We start from the raw sequence: 16,586 nt of genomic DNA, 5'->3' as shown, positions 1-16,586 counted from the left end.
ACATTCTTATAAACAGTAAGCAAAAAAGATAGTAAAAGCAAATAAAATAAACAGACAAAACTTTAAATAAAATAAATAAAAAATAAAAATTGAGCCAGAGTTAACATATAATTTAAAATAAATTGAAGAGTGAGAAGTCCCTTTTGTTTCCATTATACAAAAGCATAAATACTATCCAATCATGTGCACTGGAAAATATTTTGATATCGTCGATTCACGTATGGTGACGTCACTTGCTCTGACCGCGCAACACAACACTCATGTCAGCAGCTCACATGGCGCGCTTTCATTCAAAGGTTTCCTAGCAACGAAAGATGACCAGAGCAGAGGACGCAAAAGGAGCCACAACCTGTCTGACAGCAGGAGCTCTGAGTGTAGAGGATCTCCCAGACAACAAAACTCGGACAGGTAAGAGTGATTTATATACTCTACACACGGTCAAAACTAAAACTGAGGTCAATTATATAAATAGAGGTTAAAAAAAAAAAAAAAAAAGATACATGCAGTGGTAATACAAATGTGTGCTTTGTTTATTTTGACACATTTTGTTTTTAGTAACGTAATTATCAGTTGCATTTAATTGTGTCACGCACGGTACTTTATCATAAAGCTTACCGTTTTGAATCGAACTAATCAGATAGTTTTGAACACTGGCTGGATATGTAGGATACTTGCTCAAAAATTTGTTTTGGATAATTTTTAACCCATTTTTTTTTTTTTTTTTTTTAACTTACGGAGTGCAGCTTATTTCCTGGATTTTGTATCACCATAGTCCCTAAATGTATGTAAATGCAGGAAATGGGATTCAAATTCACCCATTTTGTGTAGCCTACCCCCCACTTCTCAAACCAAAGTTACACCCAAGTTTACAAATATGCATAACCTGATACCACAACTAAATTAAGCCACCGGCATACTGTATGACTGTATTAATCAGGAATTTGTACACACACACGTTGTGTTTTAAAGTTTTATGGCGACTTTCCATAGAAATAATGAGTTTTATACTGTATATTCTATCCCCTTACACTAACTCTACCCAATAGAAAGCTCAAAAGAACAGCATTAATCTTTTTTTTTTTTTTTTTACATTATTCACAACCATTTAAATGTTAGGGGTCAGTAAAAATGTAAAGAACTGAATGCTTTTATTCAGCAAGGATGCATTAAATTGATCAAAAGTGACAGTAAAAACATTTAAAATGTTCCAAAAGATTTCAATTGTAATGATGCTAAAAATTCAGCTTTGCCAACCGGAATAAATTGCATTTTAAAATTTACTCAAATAGAAAACACAAAACAGTTATTTAAATTGTAATAATATTTTACAATATTACTTTTTTTGCTGTATTTTGGATCAAATAAATACCGCATTGGTGAGTATACACACACAAGTAGCCTAGTGCTCTGCTGTCAAATCAATTAATCATGATTAATAACATCTAACATAAAGTTTATATATATAATATGAGTGTGTGTGTGTGTGTGTCTCTATATATATTTACACACACACACACACATATATATATATATATATATACATATATACTGTATATAAACAGTATACACGCATATTAGATATATACAAACTTGCATGTTAGATATGATTAATCAATAATCACATCAGAAAATATAATAATATATATCTCATGCCCTGCATTTATAAAGAGTCACGTGACTTGTAATTAAGAGGCTGTTTACTTTACTGTCCAAATGACTATCCAATGGATAATTAAATGTGATTTCTCCTATTTCCCATAATTCAGAGAATTGTCTGATTTCTTGGAGGTTCTGGGATCGTCTCTATGGCCGAAAAGGATTGTGGTTTTGCTCCTCTGGTGTTCCGACTGCATGGAGGAGCTCCGCTGGTGGTGCGTGAGGTTCTGCTGGAGCGAGGATGGGAGGAGTATGATGAAGACGAGCAGGAGGAAGGAGACTGGAACCTCTACTGGAGATCCTCTGGCTTTCGAAACTCAGACTTCAAAAACATCCTGCCCTGGCAGAGACTGAACCACCATCTCAAAATGACCCACATTACACGCAAGGACTATCTAGCACGACACTTGAGAAGAATGAAGAGCGCTTTCGGCGCAGCCTTGTATGACTTCAGCCCTGCTGCTTTCATATTACCAAACGAATACACAAAGTTTCTCGGGGTGTATACTAAGAATCGCACCACTGATGGAGGGAGGTCTTGCTATTGGATTTGTAAGCCCGTTCACCTGTCGAGAGGAAGAGGTATATATCTGTTTAAAGACATCAAGGACTTGGTCTACGACTCTTCGGTAATCATACAAAGATACATCAGCAACCCGTTTCTCATTTCAGGCTACAAGTTTGATCTCCGCATTTACGTTTGCGTAAAGAGCTTCTGTCCTCTTGTAATTTACATGCACCAAGAAGGCCTAGTGCGTTTCGCCACAGAAAAGTACACCCTCGCTTCTTTAGACAACCTATACTCTCACCTGACCAACACCAGCATCAATAAGTTCGGATTGTGCTACGCCATGGATAAAGAGCGAGTTGGCCGAGGATGCAAGTGGACCATGAGCAAATTCCGCAGCTTTCTTCACAAACAAGACGTAAACGAACTTCTCCTTTGGCACAGGATCAGCAATATCATCACTTTGACTCTGCTCGCAGCCGTTCCTTGCAATCCCTCCAACCCCAATTGTCTGGAACTGTTAGGGTTTGACATCCTCATCGACTCCAGCTACAAACCGTGGCTTCTGGAAGTCAACCACAGTCCGGCACTGTCATTAGACTGCCCCGCTGATGTAACTGTCAAGAAAGGGCTGATCAATGATATAATCGACCTGATGAATTACAGGATGATGGATGGTTTTAGACAGAAGGAAGATATCAGAAAGAGATATACAAGATCAGGGAGATGGTGTTTAAAGCCAAAAATTCCTTTGCATGCTACTCCAAGCTCTTCAACCTCTTCAAGTTCTCAAGACACCGTGTTGTGTTCTGTGAATGATTGTGCTAGAAATAACAGCAGGTATGCTTCTCGCCCCGTTCACCCTAATTCAAAATCCACTATGTGCAGTGGACATGAAAAGGCTCCACAGAAGCTGGAGAAAATGAACGTTGAGGTGGGATCTGATGACCTAAAACTCACAACGCTTAACAGTACGAGGCAGTCTCATAGAAATACACCATCTTCCGCATTCAAGTTGCCTTCTCTTCACATACATAAACCCAAATCCCCAACCGTCCCATGGAACCGCAGGACTCAGGACAGAGACATCCCTCCTTGTCGTGTTGGAGACTTCATACTGACGTTTCCCTTTAATGAGGCTACGTGGAAAGCCTCTCAGGAGCAAGTGGATGTTAAGGCTATTGTGAATGAGGTCCGGCAACTCACAAAAAGACTGGGATCTTCCTTTAACGAAAAGAAGAGGACAATGGTGGACAGCAGTCAAAGTTGTGATGCTGTCAGGGACAAATTTGAGTTTCTGCTTTGGGGGCCAAAAGATCCACCTCTTCTCAGCGAATGCTACTCATCAAATGCAGAAACTAAATAAAATAGTTTAAGAGGGCCTATTTTTTTTTTTTTACAAATAACAATTTGTAATCTCATTCAAGACAAGATAATTAGGGAGAGCATATATATCGTACTTGCACATAATAGTTTTTTTTTTCTAATTTAGACAGAATTTTACCAATCGTTATATAAGAATTAAACTCACTTGTGTATTTTTTTATGTATTTTATTTTATGCTCACAAGGCTGCATTTAGCCATGCAAAAAACAGTAAAACACTAATATTATTAAAAATGTTCTATATTTTTAAAAATTAAATTATAATTTTTCTGACCCAGACTTTAAAAAAAGTAGTGTACATGCTACTATTAGACAATACAGAAAAAAACAAACACGAAACACATCCTTAGATGTAATGCTTATATAAGATATTTATCCCAGCTCTTCCTTACTATTTTAGGAATGTTCCTCTACTGAAACCAGATAGTTGCAATGTAGTATAATGTCACGACTCGGTCAGAGGGTCTTCACTCTTCACCTGAATACAGTATCAGATGTGTTCATGCTGAGAGAAACTCTTAGCAACACTAGACACCTGCTGACAGCACATGTAAAAAAATAATAGGCAGGCTTAGTTCTCCTGATTGTCATTTACAGTTTATTGATATGTTTAGATCAGAGAGTTTAGAGGATTTACATAGAAATAAAAGAAAAATAGTTTTTTAGAAGTTCACTTTTTGTCCATTATAAGGACACATTCATTGTTCTTAATGTGAACCCTCCCAGATGAGAATTTTGTCTCTTGTCTCCCATCCCTATAGAGAGTTTTAACGGTTCCATCCGGGTACATCCTCCTCTTATACAGTGAAGTATGGATCTCTCTCTGCCCATTAGTAAACTCCACCATCTTTTCACCATGTCTGTGGAAGCAGTGTGTAAGGGAGTAAATAAAAAAGAAGGAAACAAACCAAAAAACAGGAAAGGCAGACATTTATCTTACTGTGATATCTTGACAATAGTTCCATCTGGAAAAATGCTTTCCTCTCGACCGTCGGAGTGGAGAATCTTGACGGTGCCATCCGGGAAGGATATTTCCCTTGTGCCATCAGGATGGTGTTTTTCTAAGGAAATGTTACATTTAAACAGACATTTAAAATCCCATATTCAAATTACACTGACATTTTGAAATACTTTCACTTAGAAAGTATTAGCCTAAATTTGACAAATAATTACAAAGAAACTGCTAAAAAGGTTAATTTCGGTTGTAAAAAAAATATACCAAAATGTTTTTGAAATACATTTATTTTAAGTATACTGCAAATACATTTACATATTTATGTACTTTTAAAAAAAAAATTATTGAATTTTCAGATAATACAAATATAACAAAACATCAACCACGCCCAAAAAAAAATTATAATAATAATAATAAAATAAAAAAATAAATAAAATAAAAATAAAATTATATAAAACAGGACCGTACCATAATAAGGCAGATTTGTGTAATAAAATAAAATAAATAGCAACATCATTAGACAATGTATAACATGCATAAAATAACAAAAGACAAAAAAGATAAAGAGAGTGACAAAAATAAGTCCAGAAAGTTACAATGTTCCTTGTAATAAAATAGGGCGAAGAGAAGGTTCCAAAGCGTCCAGATTTGGGGTCCAAATATTTATGTACTTAATAACATGTAGTACATTTACTATACTAAATTGATATACTTGAAGTCTGCTAAATTTGAAAACTAATTTTGTACTTAATATACTTAGTTATCCGGAAATAGTGTTGAAGTCCAACTAAAATAATACTTAAAATATGACTGCTAAAATGGATTTTTGATACACTTTAAATAGCTTGCATTTAAAAAATGATATTATACAGAGATCATACTATCCTTAGTAACAATAAAACACATCTTAGGCTCAATAATGTGCTTTGTTGCAATAAGGTACTCCAAATAAAGTTTAATTATAATATTTATATCTGTTAGTCTCGGTAGTAAATTTACATTTAAGTAATATGATAAAGCAATATATCAGTAAATATCTTAATGGTTTTATAGTATACCTAATATGATATAAATATAAATGTATTTAAAATGCATTTTGGTATAGGTTTTTTTTCACTAGGGTCACACTGCTGTGCTGAGAGAGCAATCACCAGATTAGTGCGTCATTACAAAAAGACTGAAATAATGTACTCCAATAGGCTTTTTTACAACATTAAAAATTCTGTTTTTTGTTTTTTTTACAGTGTATGTCAATAAATGAACATGTTTTTTCTAACCTCTTTGGTTGTTTGGAAACTGTACAACCTCCAAACCAGATGGATAGGTTGAGTGTGTTGTTTGAGCATCACAATAGTAGTATATCTAGACATAAAGAAATGCAATTGTTAACTTAGAAATTTAAAACAGTTTAATTGTTAACTTAAATGGCAAAACCAAACAATAATTTGAAAATTAACAAAAACCACCTGGAAGTTGTTGCATTTTAAGCACGAAAAAAACTTTCGTAATTTGTAGTGCTTTGGTATAAAAAAAATTGCAAAAATGCTAATGAAATAAAAACTATTTAATCAGCATTAAAACTAGAGGAAACCATACTAAAACTGGAAAGCAAAATACAAAATTTAATGATCTGAACCCTGATCTGAAGACTTACAAAGACAAAAGGTGTGGTGAATTACAGGAAACAAAAATCAAAAGCTTAAGCTTGTAGGAACATGTAAATATTTAGTAAATTTTGCAATGTTGCAATAGTAACTGTGCGAACAGACATCCTTATTCTCTAAGAGCCTCATGATACACACCACAGTCCCGTCAGCCTGCGTGCGTTTAACATCTCCATTGAAGAAGGTGACAGTGACCGACTTGTCAACACCAATCTCTTTCTTTGTTCCGTTGCGGAATGTGATCACACGGCATCCGTTCAAAAAAAGACGTTCTACCTAAGAGAAAGTAGAACGTTTTGAAAAAGGGTTGGAAGATGTGCTTAATACAAATTTCTAATTGCAAAAAATACCCTCCTTACTCTTCCATCTGGATAGTGAGTTTCTTCCTGTATTTTGTCTTTTCTGGCCTGGGATGCCATTTGTGCATCATTGCAGTCAGTATGATGATAAAACAAACTTCCCTTTGAACAAAAGTGTCATTATGATACTATGATGCATTGCACATTTCATAATAGAAACTGGGTCAGACTTTGTCATGATGTGACAAACACTCAGAAGAAAGGTACAAAAGCTTTCACTGCTTTGTTTTTTTTTTTCTTTGGATAGTGTGTGTGTAAGTGTGTGTCATTCCTTAAAGGGTTAATGAAAATTCTCTCAGTATTTACTCACCCTCATGTTGTTCCAAACCTCTATGTGTTTATTTGTTCTGCTGAACACAAAGGAAGATATTTGGAAGAATGTTTTAATCAAACAGATCTCATTCCCCATTGACTACCATGTATTTTTTCCTACTATGGTAGTCAATGGGGAATGAGATCTGTTTGATTAAAACATTCTTCCAAATATCTTCTTTTGTGTTCAGCAGAACAAATAAACACATAGAGGTTTGGAACAACATGAGGGTGAGTAAATACTGAGAGAATTTTCATTTTTGGGTGAACTAACCCTTTAATGCTCTGAGAGTACACTGATGTTGCCTGCATCAGGTGCAACTGTGCCTTTAAGAGAAAAGTAAATACCTTTCCGCCACTCATGCCAGTGTTCTGTGGACCGTCAGTGGAAAGTGCAGAATTCTTTCCTTTTGACAAACAAGATATAGCAAGTTGAACACATTAGGCTTAGATTCAGTGATGACAACTTGTATTTTTAGTACATAAGAGATGAGCAAGCAAACGTACGTAGGCTACTCAAAGAGTTGGCTGAGCATTCTGTTGTCCTGTTCGCTTTGGTAAGAGAGCATCCATTTGCCTGCATCAAAGAACAAAAACTAAGAATAACTACAATTCAACAATTTTTTTGACAAACAGTACTGCACTAAATATCAGTATTTTTGTTCTGTTATCCATTAAAATATCTAAAAAGAAAAGGAAATTGATTTATTAATTTACATAAATCAAACAAATATTATGAGTTGTACTGTATGCTTATGCTTGCATGTCACAATAACATGAATCATTGAATACATATATCATATGCAAGTGATTCTGCATTATTTTACTGTACTCTTGATTTACTGAAAATTGAATAGCTCTTTTTGTTCATCAATTATGAACATGGCAAACAATTACAAAATAAAATCAGGATTTAACACTAAGACTGTATGAAATGGAGATGGGTATAGTGTAGATGCATTGCACAAGCATGAATTAGTAATAAAGAGCCGAGTCAATTATCTGACACTGGGCTTTGAGAGCCATCATGAATTATTTCTGAACAGATTAAAGGCCACTTGAGAACACATTACACACCTCAACGGCTTTAGAGCAACTATGGGTCCTTACAACAAATGACTACAAATAAAAAAGGAAACATTTACTTTAAAGTAAAAAAAAAAATGTTTTCATAATTATTATTATTTCATAGCATGACCATGCACATTAATAATGTTAGCATACTAACATCGCTCTGTTGTGTCCTGGTGGTTTTGTTAAAGGCTGGAGTTGCGCTCCTAACACGAGGGGTTTTCTGTGGTTCCTCTCTGCTTTTCTCAAACTGAAGCACAACATTTATGTTATTTATTGAGGCATACAGATTTGCTTTTGTTCTGAGTAAAGACCATAACCTGCTGAGAAATATTGCCCTCCAGGTTTAAATATTTAGGTTTCAGATTTTAAATATTTTTTAAGTAACTTTGCAACTACATTATATGTCAAACAGCAGTCATAAGAGTGTTAGACTGTCTGCTTAATATTTGCTAACACTTTAATTGATGGTCAGCATTCATCAGCATTCTATTGAATACAAGTAACTTTGCAACTACTTGTCAACATACATAACAGCATTCTATACCTATATCTATCAGTATAACAGTATCTTTAAACCTGACAGTCTATTAGTGAAAGTTAGTTGACATGTAGTTGCAAATTAATGAGTTAGGTGACATGTAGTTGCAAAGTTAATTATAGTTAGTAGAATGTCTAAAGTGGACTAAAGTGTATCATGTAAAAAATATCATTTTCAATTTGCCCTGCTTTCCATTTAGAAAATTAAATTCCTTTGAGCAAAATTGCCAAATCTACCGAGGCACTTATAATAAAACAAAACTATATGAGAATTGACATCTATATTATAATTTTAATAAATAAAGTTATATATTTCAATTGTTGTTAAATATTTCAAAGTTCCAAAGGGAAAGTGTACAATATTGGGAAATATTGTATAAACCTCTTTAAATGTTAGGTTTCAGACAGGATTTGGCTTTAGTTCAATAAGGACATTTAAGTAGCTTTTATGTGTATAAAAATATAGTTCAAATCAAAATATTTAATCTGTGGGTCATTATTGAATATAAGGTTGGAATTTACTTTCACTGCGCTGTATGATCCAGCATGATGAGGAGCAGAGGAACCAGCGCTCTGGGGCAAACTCTTGTTCACATTAAACCTGCTGTGAAGCTCCTGGTTCTCTCGGATGAGGGCTTCCACACGGCTCTGGAGGAGACTGTGGGCCTGTGACCAGTGCGACTCCCTCTCCATCAACTGCTGCTTCAGAGATGAGATCTGCTGTTTCAGATCCTACAGTAAGTGCACAGGGATTTAAACATGAAGTACTTTCTGAATGCATATTGCATTTAAAACCATGTAAGGGTCCTAAAAAAACATTGTTTGGCATCAATAGTTCCATGAAGAACCATCGACATCGAACCTTTCCACTGCATGAAAGTCTTTATAGTGGAAAAAGTTCTATACAGAAAAAAAGAAACTACTTACTGAAAGGTTCTTTGGGGAACCCAAAATGATGGTTCTATGAAATCACAGTGAAACCCATCTTTTGTAACTTCTATTTTAATAGTGTATAAGAAGTAAAGTGGTGGTTTTTTACAAGATCACACTTTCCAAAGTTTCTTTTGGTTTAAAATGTCTTGTTTCTACCTGAGGTTCATGAAGTTCACTCGTAAGCCTGAAAGGTTTGCAGCCATCCTCTCCTTTGAAACCATGCTCTTCCATCTCAGACCTAGTCAAATTCAGGAATATGTTTCAGGGTAAAGAGTTTCTCTTCAAAATACCCCCCCCAAAAATGGTAAAAGTTATAATCTTTCAACAAAACCTGATTGAAGTATGTGGCTTCTCTTTCTCCATGTCATGTGTGACGTCTTCTGGAGTAACCTTGACTTTTGGAAATGTCTTTGTGAGAGTGTCAGGAACAGAAGGTGGTCTAAAATCACTGGGGGTCCTTCTTTCTTCTGTTTTCTTGGAGCAGTTAGCCATAGACCCCTCTAAGCTCTTGAGTTCAGAGTCACTGCTGAAGCTCGAAGAACAAGACGTAGGAGTTGATGAATGTTCTTCATTGAATTGAATCTCACTCGGGGCATCACTAGCATAGTCTCCATCCGACAGATCCAGACTCTGATCTTTGTGATCCGTGTGCCTTGAAAGATAATGAGGAAACGGACTGTGAGGCTGAGAGTTGGGTCCGTCCTCACTAGTGCTGTCGTTAGATTCACTAAGAGCCAGTGACTCCATCACCTCATCCATCAAATGGACTTCTTTGGTATGTTCACTTTGATGGTAGTTTTTCTCATGGATTTTGACAATGTGGTCATTAACTTTTTTAAAGCCAACACTCCTGCTTTGTGCCGGAGCAGATCCACTTGGCTTACTTCCATTTGTTCTACCATAATTCTTCACAACTCCTTCCCTGCGCTTGCTTTTAAGAGAGACTGCATTGATGGCAGTATTAGCAGTCAAAGCTTTGACTTTCCCTTTGTTGTTTGATAAATAATCATCAACTTGTAGAGCAATGGTCTTCTTCAGAGAGTCTGAAGAGTCACTGAGGTTTCCCACACCCTTCAGTGCAGGATTGCTCCCATTTGGTATCTCTTCAGTGGGTCGTACAGGCGGCTGACTGGGTTTCATGTTCATCATTTGTGAACTAACAGAGCATCTCCTCTTTAGACTTAGTGAACAGTCCTTAACCTTCGAAATTTTAGATGTTCCTTCTCCTTTACGAAGAAAATTCCTCTTCTCTGCTCCTTTGAGTTGTGTACTAGCCTGTAAAACACAAAGGATAATGCTTAGAACACATTTTTGTCATTACAAGTGCACAGCCATGTGAGTGGGGTTATTAAGAGTGACCACGGTCAATCTGACTGCAGTAGATGTGAAAGATATTAATAAAAATTATGTTAATTCAGCCAGCTCACATACCTGTAGTTACTTCCTGTTTTCGAGTTTGCGCGCGCGAAAAAAAAATGAGCTCAATGCTAAAATTGACCGGAGTTCTCCTTTAAACTGCAGAAGAGTTTAAGATTTTAAATGCTCATACCTCATTCTCATATTGGAGAACAGCCTGGTCTGTTTTTAGATGTTCTTCAACAAACTCTTCAAATGTTTTTTGCTCTTCTCTCAGTCCTGGTCGAATAGGCCTGTGTTTAAATGATATTTCTTTTTAAATTATACAGCTCTCATACTACACATATAGCAAAAGTCTTATATTATACAGTCACCAAGCTGCATTTATTTGGTCAAAAACACAGTAAAAGCAACAATATTGTGAAATATTATTACAATTCAATATATTTTATAATGTGATTTATTCTTGTGATGCAATGCTGAATTTTCAGCATCATTACTCCAGTCTTCAGTGTCACATGATCCTTGAGAAATTATTCTAATATGTCGATTTGCTGCTCAAGAAATATTTCTTATTATTATCAATGAAACCATGATATTTCGTTAGGAAAAATCTTCTCCCAAATTGTGAAACCAATTAGCCTCTTAAGTGGTCTGAATGGCTTATTGCTATTAAAAAAGACCAGCAATATAATGATAGATATCAATAAACAGCTAAATTAATCATAAAAAATATCAACCAAGTAATTAGCCTAATTGAGGCAGTTATATTAACCCCCCCCCCAAAAAAAAAATTTAATATGTTAATTTGAGTTTATTTTATATATAATAAAACACTGTAAAAAAAAAAATTCCATGATTGCATAATAATGCGTGCAGAGGGTTAATTTATAACTTTATATTTAATGTAGGTCAAGTGTGTGTTTCAGCATTGGACAACATTTCAAAAGGCTCATCCAGTCACAATTTTAGAGTGTTTATAAATGTATTTTTGCATCATATAATACCTTTCCTCTGGGTTTGGCGGGAGACCTTGCCTCAGTCCGAAAGGGCTAAGAGGACAGTCATCTTGTGCAGGTTCTGGAGACTCTTCTTCAATAGCACACAAGCATATGAGCTCTGCTGACGGTACAACATCTGCAATGCAAATTGAGAATTTCATGTAATATTATGACTCAACTTCTTGGCATATAGCGTAATTCGACAATAAAAATGTAATGCAATTCACCTTTCCAACATTATGCAAGATATAAAGTCTTAGAAATGAACGTCTGCATTGTATTAGGGACCTAAAAGTCGGCTTGCTGTGCAAATATACAAGGTGTGGCAAATCTTTAAACAGTTCATGTCATTATGCTATAAAAGGCAATACTTGCCCTTCAGCTATTTCTTCTTTCTTTCACATATCTGCTCAAGCTTGTCTGGACAAGCCACTAAATAGACCTATAATGAACAAGGTGTTTAGGACACAATATCAATAACCATCAAAATTTTTTCATGTATTTGATTTGTTATAACTTGCATGGTGAAGTCAACACACCCACTATTGCCCTGCCTAAATATGCTCAGCATGCTCAGACCGTGTCTTCAGCTGATTTTTTTTTTATGTTTGTTTGCTTTGTCCATTGTGTCAACCTTCCTGACACTTGATCTCTATCAATGCACGCTCACTGAATGCTCTAAAGATTTAAACTTCAGTTGTCTTCGATGACTGCACTTTTTTTTTTAGTCTTTTTCAAAGCAGTTCGTGACATCAGGCATTTAACTTCTCAACAGGTAGAGACTTGAACGCTCAGGCGGAGGCAGGGCTTTGCCATTTAAGTCTGAGGAGCTTTGAGAGCTCAGGCATTCAACATCTACACACATTAGGAAGCGGTTCAGAACTGTGAAAGATGGAGAATATAAGCGACATCAACTGTCAGGAGAACATCGACCAAAGCAGAGCTCTGTATATTTTCTACTCTTCTGTGGTTGTGCTGGAGTTCATCTTGGGTCTCCTGCTGAACATTTCAGTCATCCATCTCTTCATCTTCAAGCTCAAGTTCTGGAAATCGAAAACCATTGACATTTTCCTGTTCAATCTGGTCCTGGCTGACATTTTGTTGCTGATTGGATTGCCCGTAAAGGCGTATAACTTTCAGCAATGTAGTGAAAATAAGGTCGTGTGCAAAGTACAGCTCTTTCTGCAGTTTCTCAACCGAGGAGCCAGCATCGCTTTCCTGACGGTCATCTCCATTTATCGATATTTTAGCGTAGTCCATCCAGGGAAGAGGAAACGCCACATGATTTTGAAACGATCTCCTCAGATTTCTATATTTATCTGGGTGCTACTGGGAATTTTGACTATTCCGGCCATGTTACAAAGTTTCATCAGGTGCAAAAGCAATGAAAGCGACGAGGAGTTCACCACTGTCGTTCTACTGAGGGAAGTTGTGTTTTTTACCCAGATTCTGATCCCCTTTTTGGTTCTCGTGTTCTGCTCAATACTGATTATCAAAAGACTCAATCAGAAGTCGGTGGGTGACAAGAACAAGCTCCGGAGAGCGATGTTCCTCGTCACTGCGGTGGTTCTCGTCTTTGCTGTCTGCTTCTTGCCTTATACCATTACAAGAGCGGTGCAGCTAAAGAATGGGCATGTAATGAAAGAGGAAAAAGTTCCTGTCGTTAAACTGTACGATGGGTTTGTTTGTCTCTCTTATCTGAACTGTCTGCTGGATCCAATCCTGTACTGCCTGAGCAGCAGTAAATTTAAGAAGCTATACATGTCGATGTATCTCCCCTTTCTGCTGGAGAAGGAACAACCCGAAAGTTCAGATGACACTGCGGATGAGTGAACCAATGGATTCTTGGAAAGACTGTTGAGGGGAATTTTTTTTGTAGTAAATTATTTGCAATTGTATTGTGTTTAATACATTTTGAATAGTTCACTTAAAATCATTTCAAAAAAAACGTAGCCTATTTATTTTTGAAAATGTATTTTTTTTTAATCAGTCTTTGTATTTTTGTAAAAAAAAAATAATAATAATTAAGTAATGTATATTGCAAACAAATCTTAAGCACTGTTATCATTTTAAATGACCATTTTGCCTTATTCTAAATGGTCCTGCAGTGTGACAATTTTAAATTCGCAAATAGTCCTTGTGCTTTCTACTTATGTCCTCATATTATTTTACTATCTAACAATTAATCAGATATAAGGTTATAAAAAGCTAATGACAAAACAGTTAGTCATATGCAATTTAAATATTTTTAAATGAAGTAGCATGTCACACTGAAGCATTTTTAACAGCTTTATCTCCTGTTTACACAACTTGTCTTGCACATATTGGACATTCTGATGTGGTGTATTTGTAAATGTGACTCATGATCTGTAGTCACAGACAGTTGTCTGGTTTTTCTTTAACTGGAAAGTTATGCTTCTAGAGACTTCTCTGTCAGGCACGGAGGAGGAAGAAATGTCAAAGTTTTACTTGCATTATATGTTATTTTTTGCATGCATTAAAATTGTTTTGATTATTGATATGTAGTGAATATAGTATCTCAAACTGAGAACAGTATTGTAAGATAAACTTCTCTGATAAGGACTTCTCCATACCATTGGTGTTATTACTTGCCAGCGGAGCTTCTGATTTATTCTCAACCTGGTCAGAATATGAAGGTTTGGTTGAGCTTTCCTTGAAGGGATCTAAATTCCCAGAAGTGTTGTTGAGATCAGCTTCTGAAGTGCTCGGAGGTGTCTGGGCTTGCCAGTGCGCTAAGAATGTGGGAGATAAAATCAGCCCTGAAAGAGAAAGGAAGGCTCTGAAATGGTCAACTGATACTGATAAAAGGTTGTAATGCCAATGCCACAGGTCTAGTAACATATGTTATTTGCATTACACATAATTTAAAAACTAATGAAGTAGAACTACTTAAGTACTAAAATGCTGTATCTGTACTCTACTAGAGTATTGTTTTTTTCCTCATAATTCTACTTTTACTTCAGTAGATATTTTCGATGAATTTAATACGTTTACTTCGATATTTTTTAATGTTCTGCTAGTTACTCGTTACCATTCTAAAAATGTTACGAATCATTCGTTGCAAGTTGGCTTTCGTGCTGCCTAAATCACACGCCAGTTTTATAGGGTAATGGAATTGATTGACACACACATTGACAACTAATGCAGGGGTTGTCCTGCAATGACATTTTTTCGGCAAATTTGTATCCCGCCAAAGCGCCTTATTTGATTGCTAGTTCAAACTCTTGACTGCTTTCTTTAATAATTGCATGACACAATACTTGTACTTTTACTTTTAGTACTTAAGTAGTGAATTTTAAAATAAACTACTTGCAATACTTAAGTACAAAAAATGTTGAATACTTTAGTACTTCTACTTAAGTGTGGTGCTTAAGGAGCACTTCAACTTCTACTCAAGTCACTTTATTGATAGAGCACTTGTACTTTTTACTCAAGTCCGGGTTTCTAGTACTTTATACATCTCTGAATTTCAGAAATGAAAACCTAAAGATTGAAGATACTTTCACAAAGTATCATAAACCATCATAAACAACGGGTTTCTCCAGTCATACCTGGACTGATGAGAGAGAGCAGTGTGTTCTGTTCCTGCAAAACTCTCTGCAACTGCTTCACCTGCCGCTGAAGGAGAAGCTCATTTTGCCCTGGATTCTGTTCAGATAGAGATATAAAAATATAAATCTATACTAAGATTCAAAACGTAAATGTTCTACTCTATAATCTGCATCAAGCAAGAGTAGTAAGTGTTGCAACAAAACTATTCCACCACTCTTCTTAAAAAAAAATATAATTATTAAAATCAAACATTGACGGAGAAGAATTTGTACTTTTAGGTTTTATTAATTTTACACATAATCACTGTGAAATAAAAATTCCAAAAGACAATTCCTATTTTTAATGAAACATTTATTATAATTGATTTATTCATGCCTATCACTTTTTATTTTTTCATTTTATATTTTAAGTAATGTGCCCTCATAATCATTAATCAAAAAAAAATGCGGCGACATCTCTTCTACTGATGTGAGGGCGGGACAGCCTGTCACTCACATGAGTTCCACCAATAGCAAACCACAAACATCCAACCATCCAATCAATTCCCCAAAGAGAAAATCAGGTCCCGTCCTACATTTATTCTTGTTCGAGAAGCCGTTTAACCCAAAGACTAAATTCCTTCAAGATTTTCTGAAGTGAAATGAGGTCTGTGGTAAACAACTTGAATAGCTCTACAACGTAAACCCACATTCAGCATTCATCATGTCCACTAACTCATTATTAAACAACACAAATTAATAAAAGTGTAAATACCAAAAGAGACTAACCTCCTGAGGGACTTTTTTAGACATTTTATGTTGGGCAGGTTGGCAGGCGTCTCTGCATATTTCAGACATTCGCCGTTCTTCAAACCTCTCGTGTCTCACCGACTTAGATGGAAAACTGTGGTCAGATTCACTCATTGGAGGTTGTTGGCAGATCGACAGGTTTTCTTGGTGATGCTGGACAACAGAGCCGACAGATTGAGACCCCAAACTGTCTGTCTTCGGGCTTAAACTTGTTTCAACCACAGTTCGGTTTTGGGGTATTTCTGCAGACATTGCCCTCAAATTTGACTCTGCAACTTTGGGGAAAGATGTTTGAACATTGTTAAGAAATCAATACAGCATTAGTTTTGGAAAAAACAAATGAAGCAAACCTTGAACTTAAAATGTCATGCCTTGAACAACTTAATTCAACTGAAACACATAATCTGTGCAATTTAACGTCAACAAAACTACAACTTACCTTGATCAATTCTTTAATCTGGTTAAAGTAAGCAATGAGCATATAC

The 16,586-nt window shown here is 35.7% G+C and overlaps 3 protein-coding genes across 4 annotated transcripts; 2 read left to right on the top strand and 1 right to left on the bottom strand.

Annotated features, from left to right (window-relative positions):
• The first annotated feature begins 308 nt into the window (after nucleotides 1–308).
• Nucleotides 309–3,544, top strand: ttll2 (tubulin tyrosine ligase-like family, member 2). Its single transcript, XM_039693370.2, has 2 exons — nucleotides 309–408; nucleotides 1,767–3,544. The coding sequence occupies exon 2, from the start codon at nucleotides 1,806–1,808 to the stop codon at nucleotides 3,528–3,530; it is 1,725 nt and encodes a 574-aa protein (XP_039549304.2). The 5' UTR covers nucleotides 309–408; nucleotides 1,767–1,805; the 3' UTR covers nucleotides 3,531–3,544.
• A 223-nt stretch (nucleotides 3,545–3,767) lies between these two features.
• LOC120493455 (uncharacterized) lies at nucleotides 3,768–16,479 on the bottom strand. Of its 2 annotated transcripts, XM_089118864.1 has the most exons (16): nucleotides 16,081–16,477; nucleotides 15,313–15,409; nucleotides 14,335–14,520; nucleotides 11,747–11,876; nucleotides 10,933–11,032; nucleotides 9,715–10,658; nucleotides 9,540–9,621; nucleotides 8,973–9,182; nucleotides 8,068–8,160; nucleotides 7,347–7,416; nucleotides 7,188–7,246; nucleotides 6,528–6,629; nucleotides 6,307–6,444; nucleotides 5,782–5,866; nucleotides 4,490–4,610; nucleotides 3,770–4,409 (listed from the first exon to the last, which is right to left on the bottom strand). In XM_089118864.1, exons 1-16 carry the CDS (start codon nucleotides 16,351–16,353, stop codon nucleotides 4,220–4,222), a joined length of 2,880 nt encoding a protein of 959 aa, XP_088974990.1. In that variant the 5' UTR covers nucleotides 16,354–16,477; the 3' UTR covers nucleotides 3,770–4,219. The 2 variants fall into 2 exon arrangements, with proteins under 2 accessions (XP_039547996.2, XP_088974990.1); XM_039692062.2 differs by lacking the exon at nucleotides 6,528–6,629 and having other exon boundaries at nucleotides 3,768–4,409; nucleotides 16,081–16,479.
• gpr31 (G protein-coupled receptor 31) lies at nucleotides 12,371–14,259 on the top strand. Its single transcript, XM_039692064.2, has one exon. The coding sequence runs from the start codon at nucleotides 12,632–12,634 to the stop codon at nucleotides 13,571–13,573; it is 942 nt and encodes a 313-aa protein (XP_039547998.2). The 5' UTR covers nucleotides 12,371–12,631; the 3' UTR covers nucleotides 13,574–14,259.
• Nucleotides 16,480–16,586: the final 107 nt, after the last annotated feature.

This window comes from Pimephales promelas, chromosome 13, assembly GCF_988280905.1.
Source record: "Pimephales promelas chromosome 13, fPimPro1.hap1.1, whole genome shotgun sequence".
Lineage (NCBI taxonomy): Eukaryota > Metazoa > Chordata > Actinopteri > Cypriniformes > Leuciscidae > Pimephales > Pimephales promelas.
The sequence above is the reverse complement of the archived record's forward strand: the minus strand, read 5'-3'. Positions and strand labels throughout refer to the sequence as shown.